Source organism: Vipera berus (genome assembly GCF_964194415.1).
Source record: "Vipera berus genome assembly, chromosome: 7".
Lineage (NCBI taxonomy): Eukaryota > Metazoa > Chordata > Lepidosauria > Squamata > Viperidae > Vipera > Vipera berus.
In genome coordinates, this window is record NC_138209.1 from 54,582,156 (window position 1) to 54,605,339 (window position 23,184).

Sequence of the window (23,184 nt, forward strand, 5' to 3'; positions counted from 1 at the left end):
TCACACCACCACCCAGCACAGATCAACTCCGTAGCCAAGACACTCATCTCCAGAACAAAACAACTAGCTGACGAACAACACCTAAAAACCGAACTACACACTCTCACTAATGTACTAACAGCCAATGGATTCCAAAGAAACATGATTACCAACTTAATCCGAAGAGAGACACCCACAAAAACCCAAGACAGAGAACAAGAAAATGGCAAAGCCCTCCTCCCATACTTAAAAGGGACCACAGACAGAATCAGCAAGGTCCTCCAAAAACACAACATCAAAACAGCATTCTACACAGACAGAAAAGTATCCACCATCCTAAGAAACCCCAAGGACATAATTGGGTTAGAAAACCAAGGAGTATAAGAAATCCCATGCACCACCTGCCCCACCACATACATCGGACAGACCAACAGAAGAATAAGTGCACGCATTGAAGAGCACAAAAACTCACTCAGAAAGGGAGAACAAACTTCATCCCTGGTCCAACACTTTGAAGCCACGGGACATGAAATTGATTTTAAAAAAACCAAAACTATCGCCAAAATTGAACATTTTAACAACAGAATAATCAGAGAAGCCATTGAGATAGAAAAACGCCCCCACAGCATGAACAAACGAGATGATACCTCTTGCCTACCAGCTATTTGGAAACCCGCCTTGATTGACAGACGAGTCCCAACCACCAAGAATGATACCAGACCCAAACTCATGATAACATCACATGACATCACCACCACACAACCATTCAAAAAGCAAATCCGAACCCACAATGATAACGACGCACAACCACAAAACAGAAACCTAACTACAGCTGCAACATCAGCCACTTTAAAACCCTCCAAACCACACAATAAGCAAACTGACACCCACTATAAAAACATGGCACCACCACAAACACGAAGCCGAACAAAAGCAGCACAACTCACCAGCTCAGGTCTGGAGCTGGCAGCTGAGACCAGCCCATCCACTCAGAACACACCCCCACCCAATCAGAACACACCCACCATTCAAAACACACTCCCACCCAATCAGAACACACTTGGTCCCCCACCCAATCAGAGCACACCTCCACAGAACACACCCCCTCTGGCAGTTTAAAAAAGAGGAACAAACAGCCACATGCTTCTCCCAGAAGAAGGAAGCTGAAGCCACTAGCCTGATGATGACGGATGGGATTTTGTCGAAACGTTGCTCCTACACCTTTAGTTCTACGCGGGAAAAAACCCGAATGACCAAACATCCACATACAAACACCCGCGAAAACCTCAGAAAATATATATATATATATATATATATATATATATATATATAAATATATATAAATATATATATATATATATATATATATATATATATATATATATATATATATATATATATATATAGAGAGAGAGAGAGAGAGAGAGAGAGAGAGAGAGAGAGAGTACTGTATGATGTTTTTCACATCTGCATCAAAGACTAGAGAATGAACAAGGGATATATATATATATATATAAAGGTAAAGGTAAAGGTTCCCCCGCACATGCGTGCTAGTCGTTTCCGACTCTAGGGGCTGGTGCTCATCTCCGTTTCAAAGCTGAAGAGCCAGCGCTTGTCCGAGGACGTCTCCGTGGTCATGTGGCCAGCATGACTAGATGCCAAAGGCACACGGAATGCTGTTACCTTCCCACCGTAGTGGTCCCTATTTTTCTACTTGCATTTTTACGTGCTTTCGAACTGCTAGGTTGGCAGAAGCTGGGATGAGTAACAGGCGCTCACTCTGCTACGCAGCACTCGGGATTTGACCCGCCAAACTGCCGACCTTCCGATCGACAAGTTCAGCGTCCTAACCCACTGAGCCACCACATCCCTCATATATATATTACTAAAACATTATTATTAGCAATTCTTTATTTCAAAACTCTTACATTAATATACCATTTGGTTGTCATGACAAAAATACAGGACAAGTTAACACAGCATTTTAATCAAATTTATGGTTTAGTCTTGACTGTTTTGTGATTTGGCACAGCTATAAGTATAGCTATCCATGTTTCATTAAATATGTTTTCCAAATTCAGGATGCACTCTTTATTTGATCAGAACAACATGCAAAACATAGGCATAAGGAAATATAAAAGAAGACACAACTATGTTCTTAGGATAGTTTTCACCAAAAAGAGACTGTTTCTGTATTTGGACAACATATTTCAGTCTATACAAACTCAGTTTGGGTGGGTTACTAGCACATCACTTATTGAAGAACTATTGGGTATTCAACATATAGCTATAAGCATAACCCAAACCAATGTTTCCCTCTCTAAGGCTGGAATGTTATTAAAAAGCAGAATCAAGGACTAATAAAGCCCATACACAAAACATGTATGCAGACTTGATATCATGATACTGTGAAATTTACCTATAACTGGTACAGCAAATAACTTAGATCAAAAGATTAAATCCTGAAGACTGAATTCATTTTAGACTGAATCCACAATTTCTTGAATTCAACTCCATTTAGGTAGCTAGGCTTGGTGGAAAAGAAATATGAAGCTGGCCTATAAATATGCAATGTAGTATGAATCTCTTTAAGAAAAAAAACATTGGCTTGCATAATTAAACAATAATGTAAAGAGGGTGTTAATTATGTGTGAACTTAGCTGTTATGGTTTAGGGTTTTTTTACATGAACCACCTTAGATTAGCTTGTTCGGGTCATTGTTTAATAATACCAGATTACATGCTGGTCAAAGACCGTAAAAAGTTTATCAACTTATCTGGATTAAAGATTATGTTCAAAAGCAGACAATATTGTCATCACTCCTAAAAAAACAACCTATTTTAAGAAGAAAATTGCTATTTTATGATGTGAGTAGAAAGATAAATTGCAGTACCTGTTCTGCAAGTTCCTCTTCTGGTTCTTGAATACTGAAGACTGTTGCAGCATTGTCAGCCCCCAGCAATCGCCGAGCCATCTTTTCCTCATATGTTAACTTCTAAATCAGAAAAATGAGACATTTGCATCTCCTACCAATAAGTACAAGAACAATGTTCTCCAAATTTCAACTCATACTTCAAAGTAATTAAACATTTCTGTCAGAGGTAGACAAAATTTTACTAGTCATAAGCCAGTCAACATTTTTGGAGGCTGCGAAAGGTCATAATAGGCAGAATGATTATATAAAGTGGGTGAGGTAAAATAATAAATGGCATGGGACTAGCATCTCCATAACTTCTTTGAAGAAGGGGGCTGTTGTTATTTTAGGACTTCTAATACAGTTGTTGTGAGTTTTGTGAGGTTAAACTAGCTGGAAACAGTGCCATCAATTTTTACCAGTTACAATAGAGATCTGGGGACAAAAAAAAGATTCCAGAGCTGCCAGTTTTACAATGTTTCTTGGAAATCTGCCAGGTTTTTTTCTGGAATAAAGATAGGAGGCAGAGTTTATTCTTACAGCCCAGAGCAAATAGGAAATCCATTTACACCAAATCAGTGCACATTCAATGACTCCAGAGCTTTCCGTACAATTAAAATCCATGTTGGCAATTCAATGAATCCACAAGCCCCTTTTGCTAGAGAAGGCTTTTCTGTCTGAGGAATGAAACCTCTCTATCAAACCTGTTCTAAGCTTAGACAAAGAAGCTGATTTGTTATAACAATCTTCCTTAACCTAGAAATATCCAGGGTTGGCTTTGGCCATTCTGGCTGGAAATTCAAGACATCTAGAAGATTACAAGTCGGGGCAGGCTGTATTGCAGGCTTTGTCTATGCTGGTTTAGAATCACGACAGTTGTAATGCGCAGATCTGAACAACTTATATTGTTTCAGACCCTGCAATGAAGTCTCATTTTGTTGGTTTATATTTGCTTTATATATTTATAGTTTATATATATATTGAAGAGATTTGTATTCTGCCTCCTTGCTACAAAATAAAGAGCCGTGGTGGCACAGTGGTTAGAGCGCAGTATTACAGGATAATTCTGCTGACTACCGTCTGCCAACAGTTCGGCAGTTCAAGTCTCACTGGCTCAAGGCTGACTCAGCTTTTCATCCTTCTGAGGTGGGTAAAATGAGGACCCTGATTGTTGGGGGCAATATGCCGACTATGTAAACCGCTTAGAGAGAGCTCTAATGCACTGTGAAGCGATATATAACTCTAAGTGCTATAGCAATTGTTCAAAATAAAAATATGTCATTATCCATTTCTCCTATACCAGGCACATACATTTTACCTTCCCCTTTAACAGCAGACTGTTGTCCTTTAGCCAAGCTAACAAATGATTGCTTAGCTAGTCTCAAGTTAGAAAACATTTGTGGATCATTTGTAATATGCTGATTGGCCCACTGTCCAACAGCTAAGCATTTTTTTCAGTTAATGTTGCTGCCAGGGAAAATATCAGTTGTCTCGCTGCTCCTCTGTTTCTCCTCTCAGGGCAGCATCTCTGGAGATGCTGTGTAGAACCACACTTGAAGCAGCATTTCACTGTGCAAACTTTTTCAGCTGCTCTGCCAGCACCCTGGGACGTAGCAGCTCTAGGCTTGGGCTGTACATTGTCGCCACCCCCTCTCTGCTGCCTTTCCAGACATTTTTGTTCCTCTTCCAGCAACAGGCCAGTCACGGTTAGGTCCTTCTCCTGGATGGACTCTAAACTGGTCACTAGGACGTCCAACAAACTGAGCATGAGATACACCTTATGTCACTCAGTGAAAGTCATTCCTCTTTCCTCTGATTCTAGGAATGTCCTCCTCATAGACTGTAAATGCATAGACATGCTCTCTCCCAGTGTTGTGATTCCTCATTAGCCAGTGGACCCAGAAGCTGAGTCTGGGAATCAGAGGAGGAGGGGCCTGGAGTACCATCAGAGTCAGAGGAAGGCTCTGATGAGCTCCAAGATTTACAATCTGACAAGGAGCCTGTCCCCTCCACTCATGCTCAGGCTGAGACATAACTGCTGGAAGGCTGAGTCAGACTGTGAGGACTCACAGCTGGAAGACATTATAGATGCTCAAAACACTGACAGGTAATGAAAGTTGGACAGAAGAATGCAATGGGGTGGCTCCAAAGGCAAAGGAGAAGGCATTAGGAAGCCACACCTTGGGCTGCATAATGAAAGGAAAGGTGTGGGAGGTGCTGGTTGCTTTTTAAAAAAAAAACTTTTTATTAATTTTCCAATATTACAATCTTTAAAAAGCAACGTGGTGTCTGAGTTACAATAATTCCATTACATACAAATATTAATACAAATCTCCAACTATTACAGCCAATATTTCCTCTCTTTTTTCCCTTATACATATTGTCTCTTGTTTAAATTAAATTTCTTATTCTATCTACCAGCTACTTAATAATTTTATATGTCTTACTTATTTTGACATTCCATCTTTTGGACCATCAATAACCTTATAAATTTTCCCAGCTTTAATTTTGCATTGGTATTTAAATTAATCGTTTAATATTTATCATTTCCAAATTTTTAAATGATCCCAATTCCCTTTGTTACAATTCCCCCATCTAATATTCCAGATACATATCTTATCTATCTCATTTCTATATCAACAGATTAGTAATACAATATATTCTTGTTTTCATTATAATTTCCAAATATTATAGATTCAATAGCCAAAATTTCTCCCATTTCAGCATTCTTCCTTATGTCCACTTTCTCATATCTAAGCTTATAATTTTTATTCTTATCACTACATCAAAACATGTTAATTACATTACATCTCTCTCTCTCTCTCTCTCTCTCTCTCTCTGTATGTATGTATGTATGTATGTATGTATGTATGTATCACCTTTATCTTATCTTTATACACAACTCAATATTTCAATTTAACTGTTGTGGCAAAGAAAAAAAATTTCTTTGCCAAATCATCTTCCATGTCCTTAAAGAATTCTTGTATTATTGTATATATTATGTCATATTGAGATGACCATCCAGTCACCACCCTTGAAAGACTGAGAGGTCTGGCAGGACCACCAGATCGTCTCTATATTCTCTCCTCTTGACATAGTTGTCCTGAACCATTCATCTTTCCTTCCATCTGCCTCTCTTCTTGATCTTCAAATTCCTTCTGATTTATATAGCAGGTGTCAATGCTGCAAACATTGACATGTTTTTGCACTGACAATATAAGAGGCAGCCTTTTGTTTAAACTGCTTCGCTCTGAATCACAGAAGGGAGGGAAATGTCAAACGGCTATTTTGAGAAAATAAGAAATAGCCATGCACAGAAAGGGAAGTGAAACTTCATATGTAAAACTAATTGGAAAATGTGATTAATGACGTGTAAACAAGGGTGGGAATTGTGTATGATATGATGGGCTTAGGGGAGGAGATTTCAGATTCTGGCATCCATCTATGAGTCCCGATGCTGCATTTCATTATTAAGACTTTTTAGATAAAAAATGCCTGAATTTTGTTTGGACTGTCTCATTAATTGGAACCATGACATCATGCCAGATCTACTTTCTTTCAAAGGTGAGTCCTGAGCCCCCACCGCTGTCTCCGGTAAGAGAGATAAGCTGGCAAATATTCAGAGAAGAATCCTCAGGATGGAAAGAGAAAGCCCGGCTAGCTCAGTCAGTAGCACATGAGACTCTTAATCTCAGGGTCGTGGGTTGACATCAGGTTTTTTCCCCCCATCCAAGTATTGTTTGTACTTGTTGGACAGTCAGGTCTTCTGTGATAATATTTAATTGTTCAATTTTTTCTGTTGTATTCTGTATAGATAAGATTTTTAATTATAGTCAAAGTTTGAGTTTTCATATCTAAGATGCTTTCTGATTTTTTCCCGAAAGCTCTTATTTCATCACCAGCTGTAAGAAGAATTTGGCAAGTTTGGTAAGTTATTTTCAATATAGTGGAAATATGTTTTTGCATTTCTTCCATAGAAAAGGTCTGTTCCTGGTCTTCTGTAGTGATGAGTTGAATTGAAAACTTTTACAGTTTTTTCCCCCCAGTAAATAAATATTTCCTTAAACTGCAGATTGACATCTTGTGGCTAAACCTGAATTTGCAATTTATTATTATTAAAGAAAAGAGACTTGGCTGACAATTCAGAAAATAAGATAAAATTCATGTGACCTTGAACACCAGCTGTGAGAGTTTTAGCTCTGTTTTTTATTTACTGGGAGGTGCTGGTTGCTGAAGGCAACCATTTGTGAAGGAATCAAGTTTCATTGAATCATGTTTTGTTTGCCTTTGCCTTTGGACAATCTTCCATTTGTGAAGGGAAAGTTTCATTGAATTGTGTTTTGTTTGCCTTTGGACAATCTTTCGTTTGTGAAGGAATCAAGTTTCACTGAATTGTGTTTTGTTTGCTTTTGCCTTTGGACATTTTGCAGGTCTGTAAATAATAATAAAAGGGGTTTGTTTTTCCTGTGGCTCCAGGCTACTTGTTGGAAGAGGGGTTTCTCCTTGTGAGTTTAACAAGGACTCAAGTAGTCTGGGACAGAACGCCTGGCTTCAGCTGTGCTTTATATAGCTTTCTTCTCAGCATAACATTGCTGCTTGCAGTCTCTCTCAAGTACACACTGCACAAAGCTTCCAAGCACTCCTTACCAGACTGGAGACCCCTCACGTGTATCAGCTGGCTATCCTCCAAACTCAGGATAATGCTGGCCAATGCTTTCTCATTCTTTCTGTGGTCCCCATCATCCAGGACTGCAGGTGGATCAGTAACTATCATCCACAACTCCTCCCTTCTCAGGTACATCTCCATTTTCAGACTCCAGGAGAGGTAGTTTGTCTCATTCAAACGAGATACTGCAAAACCTCCTCCTATTACATTGATGGAAGCCATGTTGTCTGCTTCTTTAAACCACAACAAACCACAAGCCTCAACTCCTTTGGCTCTGGGTCAAACTCTCACTGGTTTCTCCTCACTCTGGGCCCATAACCTGTCTAAGCATGCACAGTCTTATTGCGCTGAGGTAACCCAGGAGTAAATACAGTAAACAGTGGTTTGTAATTAAATGGTGGTTTATATTACAATATCTACAAATATACTAGAAACAAAATACATACATGTGGTGAAACAGCAAACTCCAACACACAGCAATTACAGCAGTCATATGGATGAGAGAAAAAAAAACTTCAGTAAAAACTCCCCTTTTATACTCAGCCCTTAAAGGCACAGACACAGACCCTGCTGAGTCATTCCTAATATTGCATTATCCTATCATTGCATCATCCATATTCCATCTTTACATAAGCTGTTTAGCTATTAACTATCCTGACAAAATATAAAACTCCAGTATAATAATTCTATATTACTTTATATAGTATGTGCACTAATCCAAGTATACCATAGAAACAATTCCCTTGTTTAGAGATTTTTACTGACAGTGTCTTAATTTTGCAAAAGCATTGACACCAAAAGAGGCATGCAGGACAGGAAGGAGCATAAGTTTATTTCCCCTTTATAGAACTTTGAAAATACAAGATATAAACTAAAACAAGTATGAGTATTTCAGATGAATTTTCAGATGATTAATTAACTATAGTCAACATTTACAGCTATAATTTAGAACATGAAATTCTAATTGCTGGAAGTGATCCTAGAAACTCACTCAATAGTACTGACCTATGAATCATGCAGGGATTCCAGCCATGTCCTGGCTAGTGAACCATGCAGGGATTCCAGCCATGTCCTGGCTATATAATTTACTGTTTTTTTTCCTTACACAACAGGCATGCCTGACTCGTGCAGTCTCCAATATGTGTTAAACATATTTATTGCATTTTTGTTGAAAGCCCATGAAGTAATCTTTCACTTTTAAGAAAATAGGAATGGACCTGAAACTTAAATGTTCTTTGGTATTCATTAATCTTTTTCCCACTTTATGCTGCTAATTGCAAAAGTAAATTTCCTTAGTAGCCTACATCTTTATGCTGAAAAGTAATAATGTAATATAAATTGATTAAATAAAAATGATAAATATATTGTAAGAATCCTGGGGCAATATAAAAAGACAGACCAGAGCCATACTGTATTCCAAGAAACCATAAATAGACCAATCAGAGGCAACATTTACCAGATCTGGTAATTATAAAGTTGGAAGGAAAGATTCCATTATATAAGTGGAGGAAACTTCCAAGTACAAAATGAGGATTGGGGCCCCATATATCTTACTGAATCTCAGTGCATGATGAAAAACCACAATTGAGAATATTTCCGTTTGGATCTTGCAACTCAGTTCTGTTATTTGAAAATCTGCCTCCTTCTCCTACTATAATAGAATACAGTACCATATAAAATTGAAATCCACATGAATGCAAAGTTAAATTCTCTCCAAACGTATATAAAGTAAGAAAACTGTTTAGAGTATTGCTGCAAATTACTTACTGGTTGGCCATTGTTCAAGAGATCTTCCTTGAAGCGAAGTTTTCTTTCCAGGTCCTGGATAACAGCATCTTTTGTGCCCTGAATTTCGTCATCAGATGCAATCCGGGCAGTTCTGCCTGATTTTTTTGGAAATCCCCTACAAATAAATCACTAATAGTTTACAAACACGACAGGTCTGTATAGAGAAATTCTAAGTTTAATGAGTGCTAATGTTTTATTTTAATCACTATTATATTTTGGCTACTCAAGAACAAGCTAGTCAAACTAATGCAATCAAGGTCAGAACTGAAAAATCCCAAATCATTCAAGTGAGACTATATAAAGAAGCAAAAGAAACAATAGATGATATACCATACTCATGGTTTATAAAAAGATTATAAACAATGGACTTCCGGGTGGCAAGGCTCCGCCGCCGGCAGCCATTCAGGCTGTCAGCCCCGTTGTTTACGTGGAACCGCCGAAAACAGCGCCGATCAGCTGTTTTGGCGGCTCGGAAGCCCGCGCCTTGGAGAAGAGGAGGGGTGAGCGCCCAGGCAGGGGTAGAGCTCTCCCAGACCGCCAGAGTTAAAACTCTGGTGGTTGAAGGATTGAGCCCCCCCCGCAGCCTGAGTTTGCTCCGGACTTCGGGACACCTCTGCTCCAGGGCTTTGGAGCAGAGCAGGGTGCAGCAACCATCCCTGCCAGCGAGAGTGAACTTTGGATTACTTGGATGCAGGCAGAGCTGTACAGGAGAATCATGTCAGAGCAAGTATATGATCTTTAACTCAGTGGACTTTGTGGAGATTTTTAAAAAGTGAAAGTGCGTAACAGAATTGAGTGGGTGAAAATGGCTGCCAAATCATCTAACGTTCCTAGAAGTTTGGGGGCTTCCCCGGTGCAGCAATCCTCGTTACAGGCTTTAATGCCCCCTCCCCCTGCACCAGCTTTGACAGTAAAAGATCTGCAGGATGTTTTGCAAGAGGCTATGAAAAAGCAATCTCAACAATTAGTTGAACTTATGGATGAGAAGCTTACAGAACTTATGGATGAGAAGCTTGCAGAAATGAGGGCAGACATCTTACTTGCATTTCAAGGCATGGCCGTTTGCATTGAGCGCTTGGACGAGAGAGTAGAAGAACTTAGTCAAAATAACATCAGATTAGATGCTAAAATGACGGATGCTGAAACTGTGATGGATAAGATTGACGACGATTTAACCATGGTCCAATACCATGAGATGGAGTTTGCTGTGAGAATTAGGGGCTTAAAAGAGGATTCTAAGGAAAATTTGAAAAAAGTAGTTTCAGAAGCCCTGGAAGGCGTTTTGGGGCGTTCAGCAGAAGACATTATGGTGGATATAGACAAAATATTTCGTGTTAATTCATGGATTGCAAGACAAAGGAAATTACCTAGAGATGTGGTGGTTTATTTTACAAAGAGAACAATTAGAAATGAGGTCATTCAAGCTTTTTATAATAGTAAATTTGCAATTGCAGAGCAAGAAGTATTGTTTTTAAAAGAGATCCCTCCAAAGATTTTAAGAAGAAGAAAGGAGTTTGCTTTTTTGGCAGAAGAATTAAGAAGACAGGATATTCAGTTCAGATGGGAGATTCCAGTGGGTATGGTGGTGATGTATGCAGGCACGAGACATTGTCTTCTTACAGTGTTACAGGCATGTGATTTTTATACCAATGTTTTAAAGGCAGTCCCTATACCACTTTTGGAATCCAAAAAGAAGAATGGTGAGGGAGAGCGTCAATCACAAAGTAAGAATGCACAAGGTGCTGAAGGAGCTACGCAGATGAAAGATGGAGAATTTCAGAAAGTTACAGGAGTGGATCAAATTTCAGTATCATCGGAGGTTAGAGACCAAAGAATGACACGTGCTGCTGCTAGACGAATGAGACAAGAGCAAGAGCAAGAACAGCAGAGAGTTATGACGGCACCTCAAAAACTTACTTACAGTGAAGCAGTGGGAGGAGCGCAACCAAAGAGAGTGCAGGTGATTTTGGAAGAAGCGCTCCAAAAGCTTCAGGTCGCGAAAGATGGCGACAAAGCTTCTAACCTGGAATGTTAATGGTTTAAATTCACCACAGAAGAGAAAGAAAGTATTTCAATATTTAAAGCAATTTAAGAATGATGTTATTTGTCTACAAGAAACACATATTAGAGGACTTCCGGATGGCAAGGCGTCGCCGGAGGCAGCCATTCTTAGGCTGTCAGCCCCGCGGCTCCGTAGAGCCGCCGAAAATAGCGCCGATCAGCTGTTTCGGTGGCTCAGAAGCCCCCTCCTCGGGAGAAGAGGAGGGGGCGAGCGCCCAGGTAGGGGTAGAGCTCTCCGGGGCCGCCAGAACTTAAAGTTTTGGCGGCTGAAGGATTGAGCCCCCCCGAAGCCTGGGCATGCTCCGGACTGTGAGGCGCTTCTGCTCCAGGCTTTTTGGAGCAGAACAGGGCGTCCGCAACCATCCCTGCTAGCAAGAAAGAACTTTGGAGAACGAGGACGCAGGCAGAGCGATACAGGAGATTTAGGTGAAAATGGTCTTTTGATCTTTAACTCAATGGACTTTGCTGAGCTTGAAAGTGGAAGTGCGTAGCAGACAATAGTGGGTGAAAATGGCGGCTATATCTTCTAAAGTTCCTGCTCTGGTGCAGCAGTCTTTGTTGCAAGCCTTATTGCCCCCTGCACCCGTATTTGCATCAGCCCTTACAGTTAAAGATTTGCAGAATGTGATGCAAGAGATTATGGAAAAGCAATTGCAACAATTTGCTGAGATAAAGGATAAAAATCTGGAGGAGAAGTTAACAGAAAAACTAGCTGAGGTTATGGATGAAAAGATTACAGAGAAACTAACAGAAATAAGAGCAGACATTTTATCTGCATTTCAAGGCATGGCTATATGTATTGAGAATTTGGATGAAAGAGTGGAAGATCTCAGTCAAAATGATACTAGACTGGAAGTAAAAATGACAGAAACTGAAAATGTGGTAGAGAAAATTGATTGTGATTTGACCTCGGTACAGTATTATCAGATGGAGTTTGCTGTAAGGATTAGAGGCTTAAAAGAAGATCCTAAAGAAAATTTGAAGAAAATAGTTTCTGAGGCTCTGGAAGGGGTGCTGGGGCGACCAGCAGATGAAATAATGGAAGATATAGATAAAATTTTCCGTGTTTGTCTTGCAATTCCGTGGATTGCAAGACAAAGGAAATTACCCAGAGATGTGGTGGTTTATTTTACAAAGAGAGTGATTAGAAATGAAGTTATTCAAGCCTCCTACAACATTGAATTTGTAATTGCTAAGCAAGAAGTCTTGATTTTAAAAGAGATCCCTCCAAGAATTTTAAGAAAAAGGAAGGAATTTGCTTTTTTGACACAAGAATTGAGACGACGTGATATCAAGTTTAGATGGGAGATACCAGTGGGTATGGTGGTGACCTATGAAGGTATGAGGCATCGTCTTACTACGGTGATTCAGGCACGTGATTTTTACAGTAATGTTTTAAAAGCAGCCCCCATACCACTTTTGGAATCTACAAAGAAGAAAGGTGAGAGAGTCTCAATGACACAGAGAGAATCTACAAGGTGCTGAAGGAACAATGCAGACAGATGAGAAAGTTACAGGAGTGGATCAAATTTCAGTGTCACTGGAGGAGGCCAGAAATTGGAAGAGGCGTGCTGCTTCTAGACGAACGAGACAAGCCTGAAGATTTAGTTGCAGAACTGAAGGAGATAATAATGCAATAAGGATTATAAAGGGTGGTTTTAGAAGAGTAAACGGGAATTGAAATTGTTAAAAGGGTTAAATATTTGGGGATATATTTTTCACCCTCAAATGTAGAGTTATATAAAATAATTATGTTTTGTAATATTTTATGTTGTTTTAATTTTAAGATAATTATGAAAACTTAATTGGGAAGAATTGTAGTAGTGCTTACTGAAATTTTGAAGGTTATGATTTGCTATTTGGTTGGTATGTATATCTATTGTGTTATAAGAAGGTGGATAATGTGTTTAAGGTATATACTTTGTGACATGCTCTGTTGCAAGTTTGGGAAAAACTATAGATGAAAGCTAACTTGTAAGCTACTTTTATGGGCAATAATGAAATACGTAATAGAAAATATAAAAATGATGTGATTACATATAAAAATTTTTAAGTTTGGAAAGTAATGTATGGTACTTGAAGCTGTATAATATATTAAGAGAAGGAAAGATTGCATAAACTTGGTTTTAGTATGGAAATTTAAAGCCCAGCTGGAAAGAAGAATAGAAAATTGGTTTTTTTAATGATTGATGTAAATTTGTTTTGTCTGTAATTGTTTTTATGGGGTATTTTTGTTGACACTATTGTTGTGGATATCAAGTGGATGTTGAATTTAACTACGGCAGTAAGACTTTTAGTAAAATGGAAGAACTACCGATTATAGAAGAATGGACTGTAAAGTTTTCAATTTGGAGGATATGGCAAAGACTTTAGTGTACCTGAAAGACTATTTGCAACAGAGAGATACTATGGAGTAAATATGGGACTAAAAAGTATTATCCAGCATTTGAATAATTATTGATGTGATATTTATACTGTTTGGAGTTAATTTATATGAGTTAAAGTGTGATAGTTTTAATAGTTTATGATTGTTTGCATAAGGTAGATTATGATTGTTTGTATTCTTATACCCTGTACTTAGCTCTGGGAAGTCGGGGAGGGGGGAGGGGGAAGGGAGGGAGGGGCTGGGGAGGGTTGGGGAGTGGGAAGGGGGTGGGAGGGGAGGGGGTTGGGAGGGGTTTTGTTTTGTTTTGTTAAAGATAAAATGTATTGTAAAACTTTTCAATAAAAAAAAGAAACACATATTAGAGCCACGGATCAAAAGTATTTGTTAAACTCGAGGTTGGGTACACAGTTTATTGCTTCTGCAACTGATAAGAAAAATGGAGTGGTCATTTACGTTAAGAACACTTTGACAGTGGCTTTAATTGAAGCAGATAAACAAGGAAGATATGTTATAATTGAACTGTTAATAGAAGGCAAGAAAAGGCTTTTGGTTGGACTATATGCTCCTAATCAACAACAAGGAGATTTTTACAGTTTACTACACAGCAAGATTATTCAGTGGGATTATAAATCTTGCATCTTGATGGGAGACTGGAACGGCATTTTGGATGTACAAATGGACAAGGTTTTTTTTTAAAAGCACCCCAAGTCATGCTAAACTGCCTAAATCTTTTTTTGAAATGAAGGATGACTTGGAATTGAGAGACGTTTGGAGAGAAAGGAATTTGCAAGAAAAAGACTTTACTTTTTTCTCCGACAGGCATAAATCTTTTTCTAGGCTTGATTTTGTATTAATTACTAATGATTTTTTTTCTAGGATTAAGAAGATCAAGATTTGTTCAAGAACTATATCTGATCATAGTCCAGTATGGTTAGAGATAGAAAAAGATAATAGGGACAGACGGTCCTGGCGCTTAAATGAAAATTTGTTTAGATATCAGGAAAATGTGGAAGAGTGTAAAAAACAGATGAAGGAATTTTTTAAAATTAACATGCATAAAGGTACCTCTATTGAGATGGTTTGGGATGCAAGTAAAGCTTATATGAGAGGCGTATTAATATATTTGAACAATAAATATAGACGTAAATTGGAATTTAGGAGGAAAGAATTAGAGGATGAAATTAAGGAAAAAGAAAAGGCTTTAACTTTGAATCCATCTGATGGGAAGATTAAAGAGGTAATTACTTTATTAAGGGGTCAGTTTGATAAGTTAATGGCAGATCAAGTGGCAACTAATTTATGGTATGCTAGACATAATATTTTTTGTAATGCTAATAAACCAGGTAGATGGTTAGCTTATTTGTTAAGGAAGAAGCAAAGGGCTTCTAATATAGATAGAATAGAACATAAGGGTAAAGTAGTGTACCAGCAGAGTCTTATTAAAAAGACTTTTGTTGATTTTTATTCTAAGTTGTATGCTAGAGATAAGATTAGAGATGTAGATATAGATAATTATCTGACAAGAGCTAATATTCCTGTTCTTACGCAAGAACAAAAGGAAGGGATGAATCAATTGATAACTGATGAAGAAATTTTTTTAGCAATCAAACAACTGAAAGTGGGTAAAGCGCCGGGTATGGATGGATTGACTGCTGTGTATTATAAAAAATTACAGTTAGAAATGGTGAAGCCTTTAAGGGAATTGTTTCAAAAATGTATTGTAAAACTTTTCAATAAAAAAAGGTTATAAACAATGAAATATACTGTATATATAATAATAAAATCAAAATCAGTTTTAGTTTGAAGCTAAACAACCCTAATTCTTTATTCCTATCCTGTACTCATCTGGATTTTTGCAGCTGAAATCGGCTAGCTGTCATTTTGCTTGCAAGGTTTTTAATTATCTGAATTTGACTAGGTAATAGCTAAAACTAGAATAGATATAATTTAAAAGGGAAAGGGTAATTATAAAATCTTGAAATCTGGCAAAATTATGGGCTGATAATAAACTTTTTGTGTTTGGAGATAATCTTTAAAAAAACATGTTATATTTTCTAATGAGGTATATCCAGATTCACTGAGCAGGTTAACTGTGGAACAAAAAATCAGAACTTAAATGCAAACTGTATTACTAGTTAATTATTAACTTGAAGGAAAGAAGTGCAACCCCCCCCCCAAATGTCAGTAATTAAGAATATCTTGCAATAAGAAAAACAAACCTGAAACAGAAGAACTAATCCAAATCCTCTCTCTTTTAATATGTATCAAAGCAATTGATTACTAGTGCAGTGTATGCCTCCCAGCATACACAAAGGACAGCACAGCAGGAGGCTGATGGTGCAGATCAGCAGAGGGGCTGGACAGCTCCGGGCGATGACTGCTCACTCAGGATAAGCCTAATGACTTAAGCTGTTGACAGCCCCAGGCATGGTCAGCCTGGTGGGAAGCCAGGATCTACACCCATTGTCACCTGCACTGGCAGGAAGCCCAGGTTTGAACTGATTGGATGCCATCCACCTGGGCAGGTACAAATAGACGCCAGGCTTCCCTGTTTCCCCAGTTCGTTCTGTTCAGAATAAACTCATCTTTACCCCAGCTCTGTGTCCGTCTCTATGTGAAGCACGCGACTTTACACTGGCGACGAAGGTGGGATCCTGCTCCGGAAAATGCTAGCCGCGGACGAACCCCCATCGGCAGCTCCGGACCCGACGCAGGACAACCCCAACCGAGGTAATGGCACAACTGGGACAATACCCCATCTTCAACAGCAACCGCCCTGAGGAGTGGGAGGCGTTCGTAGGTCAGCTCGAGTGCTACCTACGGGCGAATGGGGTCAAGGACGACCGACAGAGAGCGGCGGTGCTACTCTGCAGCTATGGCACGGAGACGTACCAGCTGGCGGTCGGACTGTGCACGCCCGACGACATTCACGCCGTCGGGTACAGCGAACTGATATCCAAGCTAACGGAACACTTTAAGCCCGAAATATCAGATAGCTTGGCGGTACCGTTTTGAGAAACGGGACCAGCGTCCAGGCGAGACCGCGAAGCACTACATGGCTGCCCTGCGACAAGCGGCGAGACTCTGCAACTTCGACAACCTCGAAGTCCGTCTGCGGGATCGGATTGTCTGCGGGCTAAGGGACCGGAAGCTGCGGCAGAAGATGTTTGCCAAGCCGAAGCTGACCCTTCGGGATGTCCAGGAGTTCTTAGCCTGGGACATAGCGGAGGAGTCCGATGCAAGGGAGAACGGGGCCATCCATCAGCTGTCTGGCCACGACGACGCAGAAGGGGGAGACTTCGAGGTGGACGCCATCCACCGCCAGCAGCGATCAACCACCTATTCCCGGGACCGCGTGAAGGAGCAACGCCCAGCGACGGCCGAGCAGCGGTACCAGGAGTGCGGATGCGGAACAAGTGGCCCCTGGTCTACCCAGTTCTCCGGCTGCAGCACCCATCACTCCCGATCTACCCAGCAGTGAGGTGGCGGCCCCAGGTCTACCCAGCCTGGCTCACTTGGACAACACCGGTCTACTCCGTGCATCGGCTGTGAAGCAGGAAACTCCAACCGGTCTACCCATTGCGCCAGCTACGGAGGACAGCACCCCCGGTCTACCTGCCGTTTCAAATCGGCGAAGTGCAGAGTGTGCAGGAAGACCGGCCACATCGTGGTGGTCTGTCGAAGCCGGCCAAGGGACAGTCTGCACGAGGTGGAGGCGGATTTCCAGCTGGCCACAGGTCGCCGAGGCTTACGGTTAGCCACATGGCGGGACGGTCGGCTGTTTGCGAAACCGGGGAACACCCACCCCTTATCCCAAAAATCAAACTGAGGGTCAAAATTCAAGGGGTTCCCTGCGTAATGGAACTTGACTCTGGGTCAGCCGTATCCATTATCTCCGCGCGGACTTTCAGCGAGATCTGCAAGCGGAGCGGCCAGCGGGTTCCCCTGAGGCCATCCAAACTGACCCTCTCAGACTTCCAGAATTCGCCGATTAAAGTCAGGGGGGAGGCGTCGGTGACGGTCCACTACAAAGGGTTTAAGGGGAAGTTGAGCGTGTTGGTTGTTGAAGGGCAATGGACCAGCCTCGTGGGGCTAGGGTGGTTCAGGGCGTTGGGCATTGGGATCACCGGGATCCACCAAACGCAGAGCCACACCTCCCTGGAGGGCATCTGCAGGGAGTTCGCGGATGTCTTCGACGAACGGTTGGGGAAGTACACCGGCCCCCCGATTTCTTTTAAATTAAACCCCCTAGTCCCACCAGTGAGGATGAAGGCGAGGAGAGTCCCCTTTGCACTCAAACACAAAATTGAGCAAGAACTGGATAAGTTAGTGGAACAGGGGGTGCTGACGCCGGTAGATGGGGTGGATTGGGAGACCCCCATAGTTACCCCGTTAAAGGCAAATGGGGACATTAGAATCTGCGCAGATTATAAGGGGACAATTAACCAGGCGTTAAGTGCGCATTCGTACCCGGTTCCCGACGTAAGCAGCATCCTGGCATCCCTGCAAGGTGGGGCGGTATTCGCGAAATTAGATCTTGCCCAGGCTTATCAGCAGCTGCTGGTAGACCCCAAGGCAGCAAGGGCCCAGACCATCATCACCCACAAAGGGGCGTTCCGGGTAAACCGACTGCAATTCGGGGTGAGCGTAGCTCCGGGGATTTTCCAGGAAGTCATGGAAAAAATGCTAAAGGGGATCCCCGGGGTTTGCCCGTATTTTGACGACGTCCTTATAGCGGCCAGCTCGGAGGACGTCCTGGCATCATGGCTAAGAGCGGTACTCAGTTGTTTTAGGGATGTGGGTCTAAGACTGAAAAGGGACAAGTGTAAAATTGGGGTTATGGAGACGGAGTTTCTGGGATTCAGGATAGACGCGCAGGGCATCCACCCGTCAGCCTCCAAGGTGAGGGCTATCAAGGAAGCCCCAATTCCCAAAAACAAAGCGGAGCTGCAAGCGTTCCTTGGTCTCTTAAATTTTATCATACATTCCTGCCGCACAAGGCGACCATCGCGGAGCCCTTGCACAGTCTCCTGGACAAACAAACACGCTGGGACTGGACTGCCACACACACAAGTGCGTTCAGGACCCTTAAGAACATGCTAGCCGGGGACGCAACAGTCACTCACTTCAGGGAGGACCAGCCCACCTGCCTAGTGTGCGATGCATCCCCTTATGGGATAGGGGCAGTCCTCAGCCACTTAAGGGAGGACGGCTCGCAGGCTCCCATAGCATACTATTCCCGGACCCTGTCAGCGGCGGAGAGAAACTACGCACAGATAGATAAGGAGGCGCTGGCAGTGGTCGCGGGGGTAAAAAAGTTCCACAACTACCTGTACGGGAGGGAGTTCCTCATTTACACAGATCACAAGCCCCTGCTGGGATTATTCACCACGGAGAAGCAAACGCCACAGATCCTTTCACCAAGGATGCTCCATTGGTCCATTTTTCTTTCAGCATACTCCTGTAAGCTAATCCATAGACCAGGAAAGGAAATGGGACACGCCGACGGACTCAGCAGACTTCCCCTAAGGGAGGCTGGACCGGATCCCGCTCCTGCTAATCAGATATTAGCAATACAGGAGCTGGCTGAGTGCCCATTAGACGCTAGCGACATAGCAGCCGAAACTCCCAGGGATAAGATTCTTAGCAGAATTCAGTCCTGGGTTAGCAGCGGGTGGCAGGACAAGTCACCGGGACCTGAGTTCACAGCATTTTTTACGCGGCGGCACGAGCTCTCAACCCATAAAGGCTGCCTGCTGTGGGGGAGCAGGGTCATCATCCCCACAAAACTTAGGGAGAAAGTCCTTCAGTCCCTTCACGAGGGTCACCCGGGAGTGGTAAGGATGAAGGCTCTGGCCAGGAGTTACCTGTGGTGGCCTGGGTTGGATAAAGAGATAGAGGGGTTGGTAGCAGGATGTTACACATGCCAAAGGTCTCGCCCAGAGCAGGCACACGCTCCAGTCCACAAGTGGGAACAAACTCACACCCCCTGGTCCAGGGTCCATATAGATTATGCGGAGCCATTTCAGGGACACACCTTCTTAGTCATCGTGGATAGTCACTCCAAGTGGTTAGAGGTGGTACCTGTGTCCAACATGACATCAGCGGGCACAATACAGGCACTAAGGGGCGTGTTTGCCACACATGGGCTACCAGATGTAGTAGTATCTGATAACGGAGCGCAATTTACCTCCTCGGATTTCCAAGTGTTCCTGAGGACCTTGGGGATTAGGCATGCCACTTCAGCGCCCTTTCACCCTGCCAGTAACGGGTTGGCAGAGAGGTTCGTGCGGACTACCAAGGATGCACTCAAACGAATAGTACAAGGGGACTGGAAACAGAGACTGGCCACGTTCCTCCTCCATCAACACGCAACACCCTGCACAGCCACAGGAAAGAGCCCAGCGGAGCTCAGGTGGGGCAGACGCCTCATATCTACGTTAGACAGACTCCACCCAGACAGGGTATCAGCAGACACAGAACCCCCAACCCTCAAAACCAATTTCAACATAGGGGAGCAGATCTGGGCCAGAAATTACAGCACAGGCCATCCATGGGTGCCAGGTGAAGTGGTGGAACGGACAGGCCCCCTCTCCTATAGAGTAAGGGTGGAGCAGGGACTCCTGTGGAGGAGACACTTAGATCAACTAAGGAAGAGAGCCCCTGAGAGGACGGGTGGAGAATCAATGGAAACAGCAAGGGAGGAGGCAGAGCAAACACAAACACACACACAGCCACAGTCACAGTCACCCAGAAGAACAGCAGGAAGGGTTTTGGGGCATCCATCTGCCTGGCAGGGAGCTGACAACGAAAGTAGGCAAGAGCCTGAGGGCAGCAGGTCACAAAGAGCCAACACAGAAACACATGCACACACACAAATCAGACCAACACAACCAGACCAAGGAACAGGAAGCAGAACCGAAACCACTACAGAGCCAAGCCTGAGAAGATCAAACAGGATACACAGAGCCCCCAGCTACCTCAGTGATTATGTTCGCTCTTAAGCCTGGGGGGAGGAGGAATCTGGAGGGTTAAATGTAAAAATTGTAAATAAGCTGTATATAGTTAAGAAGGAACAACAGAGGATCATCCTCACTATGGGGGAAGGGGTGCAGTGTATGCCTCCCAGCATACACAAAGGACAGCACAGCAGGAGGCTGATGGTGCAGATCAGCAGAGGGGCTGGACAGCTCCGGGCGATGACTGCTCACTCAGGATAAGCCTAATGACTTAAGCTGTTGACAGCCCCAGGCATGGTCAGCCTGGTGGGAAGCCAGGATCTACACCCATTGTCACCTGCACTGGCAGGAAGCCCAGGTTTGAACTGATTGGATGCCATCCACCTGGGCAGGTACAAATAGACGCCAGGCTTCCCTGTTTCCCCAGTTCGTTCTGTTCAGAATAAACTCATCTTTACCCCAGCTCTGTGTCCGTCTCTATGTGAAGCACGCGACTTTACAACTAGTGCTTTTAAATGACTCAAATTCTGTGCAAGCTGTTTCTGGAGTTTCAAAAAGGTATGTATGGGAACTGTTTCCTGAAGAAAACTTGTCCACTTGCCAGTCTGGATAGCTTTTCACAGATCTATCACTGCTTGTCAAGTCTGCCCCCTGCCCAGACAATCCAATTGTGCCAAGGCTTGTGTGTTCATCAACTGTGCTACTCTGGCAAAGTGGGTATGTTCCAGGTTCATTAAATGTTATGGGACTGAGGAATTATGTCTTCTGAACTGCAGCTTCTGCCCACTGAAACAGTATCCGCCCCCCTCCCCCCCTCCCCAGAGATACAAAAAAAACCCAGCCTCTCTCCTGGGGTTCCAAAAAGGATTTAAAGCTTTGGTCCCAGGCCTGGGGTTGATGGATTTGTGGGACCTCTGTTAAGTTTGTTATTGTTATGATTATTTTAATCCAAACTGCCTGTGGGGTAGTATGTTCTTAACTGGTTTTGTTGTTTTATATTTGTATGGTAAGACATTCAGTCTGTAGGAGTCAGCATTATTATTGTTGTTGTTGTCATGACTTGGCAGCTGTTGAGTTTCTGTAGCAATTGTCTACATGATAACATTTCTCACCCCTCACTGCATGTTCTAATTTAATGCATTAGAAAAAAGGGAGGAAACAAACAACAGGATTTGGAACAGACCGAAGGCAGGATTTGGAACAGACTGAAATCAATATTTGATTATATTAATCTTCTATTCAAGAACCAGTCTTGTGTAATAGTTAAGATGCTGGCCAAGAAACCAGAAATTGTGAATTCTAATCCCACTTTAGGCATGAAAGCCACTGGGTAACCTTGGGCCAGTCTCTCTCTCTCTGCCAAACCCATCTCACAAGATTGTTGTTGTGGGGAACAGAAAAGGAAGAAGTAATAGGTATGTTGGCTACCTTGAGTTAGTTATATATAGTAATGATCGCAGGATAAAAATCTAATAAATGTAAATAAATATTTGGAAAGCTATGGAATAATTTAATACAAGTTTATTTTCATTATAAATATTTTTAAAATTGCTGCAATTATCATCCCAAACTGGATCAAGTTAAACCTCATACTCCAAAGTTTGATTTTACACTGATAATGTTGTCTTTCATGTTTTTCCCCCCCTTGGTGGTAGTTTTAGACATACTTTGAAGTTACTATATTCTATCACCTATTTACACAAAGGACAAATTGACTATAACATTTTTTTATAATAATAGCTCGTTATTAATGAATTGCAGAAGAGAAACATTTTTCTTTAAAAATTAGCTCAATAAAATGACAGTAGTTCTTAGTTTTAAAGAAAATGCTTGGCTTATCATGAAGGACATTACGGTCACCTTTTCAGTTTTTAGAAACAAAAACATTTCAAGTCCTCTCTGTTCATTTGTCCCCCTTTTGCATGTGGTCTGTTTCTTTTCTTAGCTTTATGGCTGCCTTCCAAGTAAGCAAGGAGCTCCTCCTAATCCTCTGCTTGATTGCAACAGAACAACAAAACACCCACTTCACTTAGCAAAAAATAAGTGAAAGAGGTAGTATCTCAATACCCTAAGCATATAAAATAATCACATTACCCAGAACATATGAAGAATTTCTCTCATCTAGCATCTGGTGGCCCCCAGGGGGAGGGCCTTCTCTGTGGGCGCCCCGGCTCTGTGGAATCAACTGCCGGTTGAGCTCCGGATGGCACCGGATCTCCGCTCCTTCCGGCGCGGGTTAAAGACCCACTTATTTGAACAAGCTGGCCTGGCCTGATGGGGAGTTAATTTAGGGTTTTAAATATTTGTATATTTTATTGTTTTATTTTGGGCATTAATTTAATTCTATTTTAACTTTTGTATTTTTGTATTTTTATTATATGCCCTGTTCACCGCCCTGAGTCCTTCGGGAGAAGGGCGGTATAAAAATTTA

The 23,184-nt window shown here is 42.0% G+C and overlaps 1 protein-coding gene across 2 annotated transcripts in view; it reads right to left on the reverse strand.

Moving 5' to 3' along the window:
- PALLD (palladin, cytoskeletal associated protein) overlaps positions 1 to 23,184 on the reverse strand; it is a 445,830-nt gene that overhangs the window by 53,639 nt on the left and 369,007 nt on the right. For both annotated transcript variants that reach the window (XM_081332626.1, XM_081332627.1), the window contains 2 exons: positions 9,327 to 9,462; positions 2,873 to 2,974 (listed from right to left, as the gene is read on the reverse strand). In XM_081332626.1, coding sequence (XP_081188752.1) covers positions 2,873 to 2,974; positions 9,327 to 9,462 — 238 coding nt within the window. The remainder of the gene's footprint in view (positions 1 to 2,872; positions 2,975 to 9,326; positions 9,463 to 23,184) is intronic.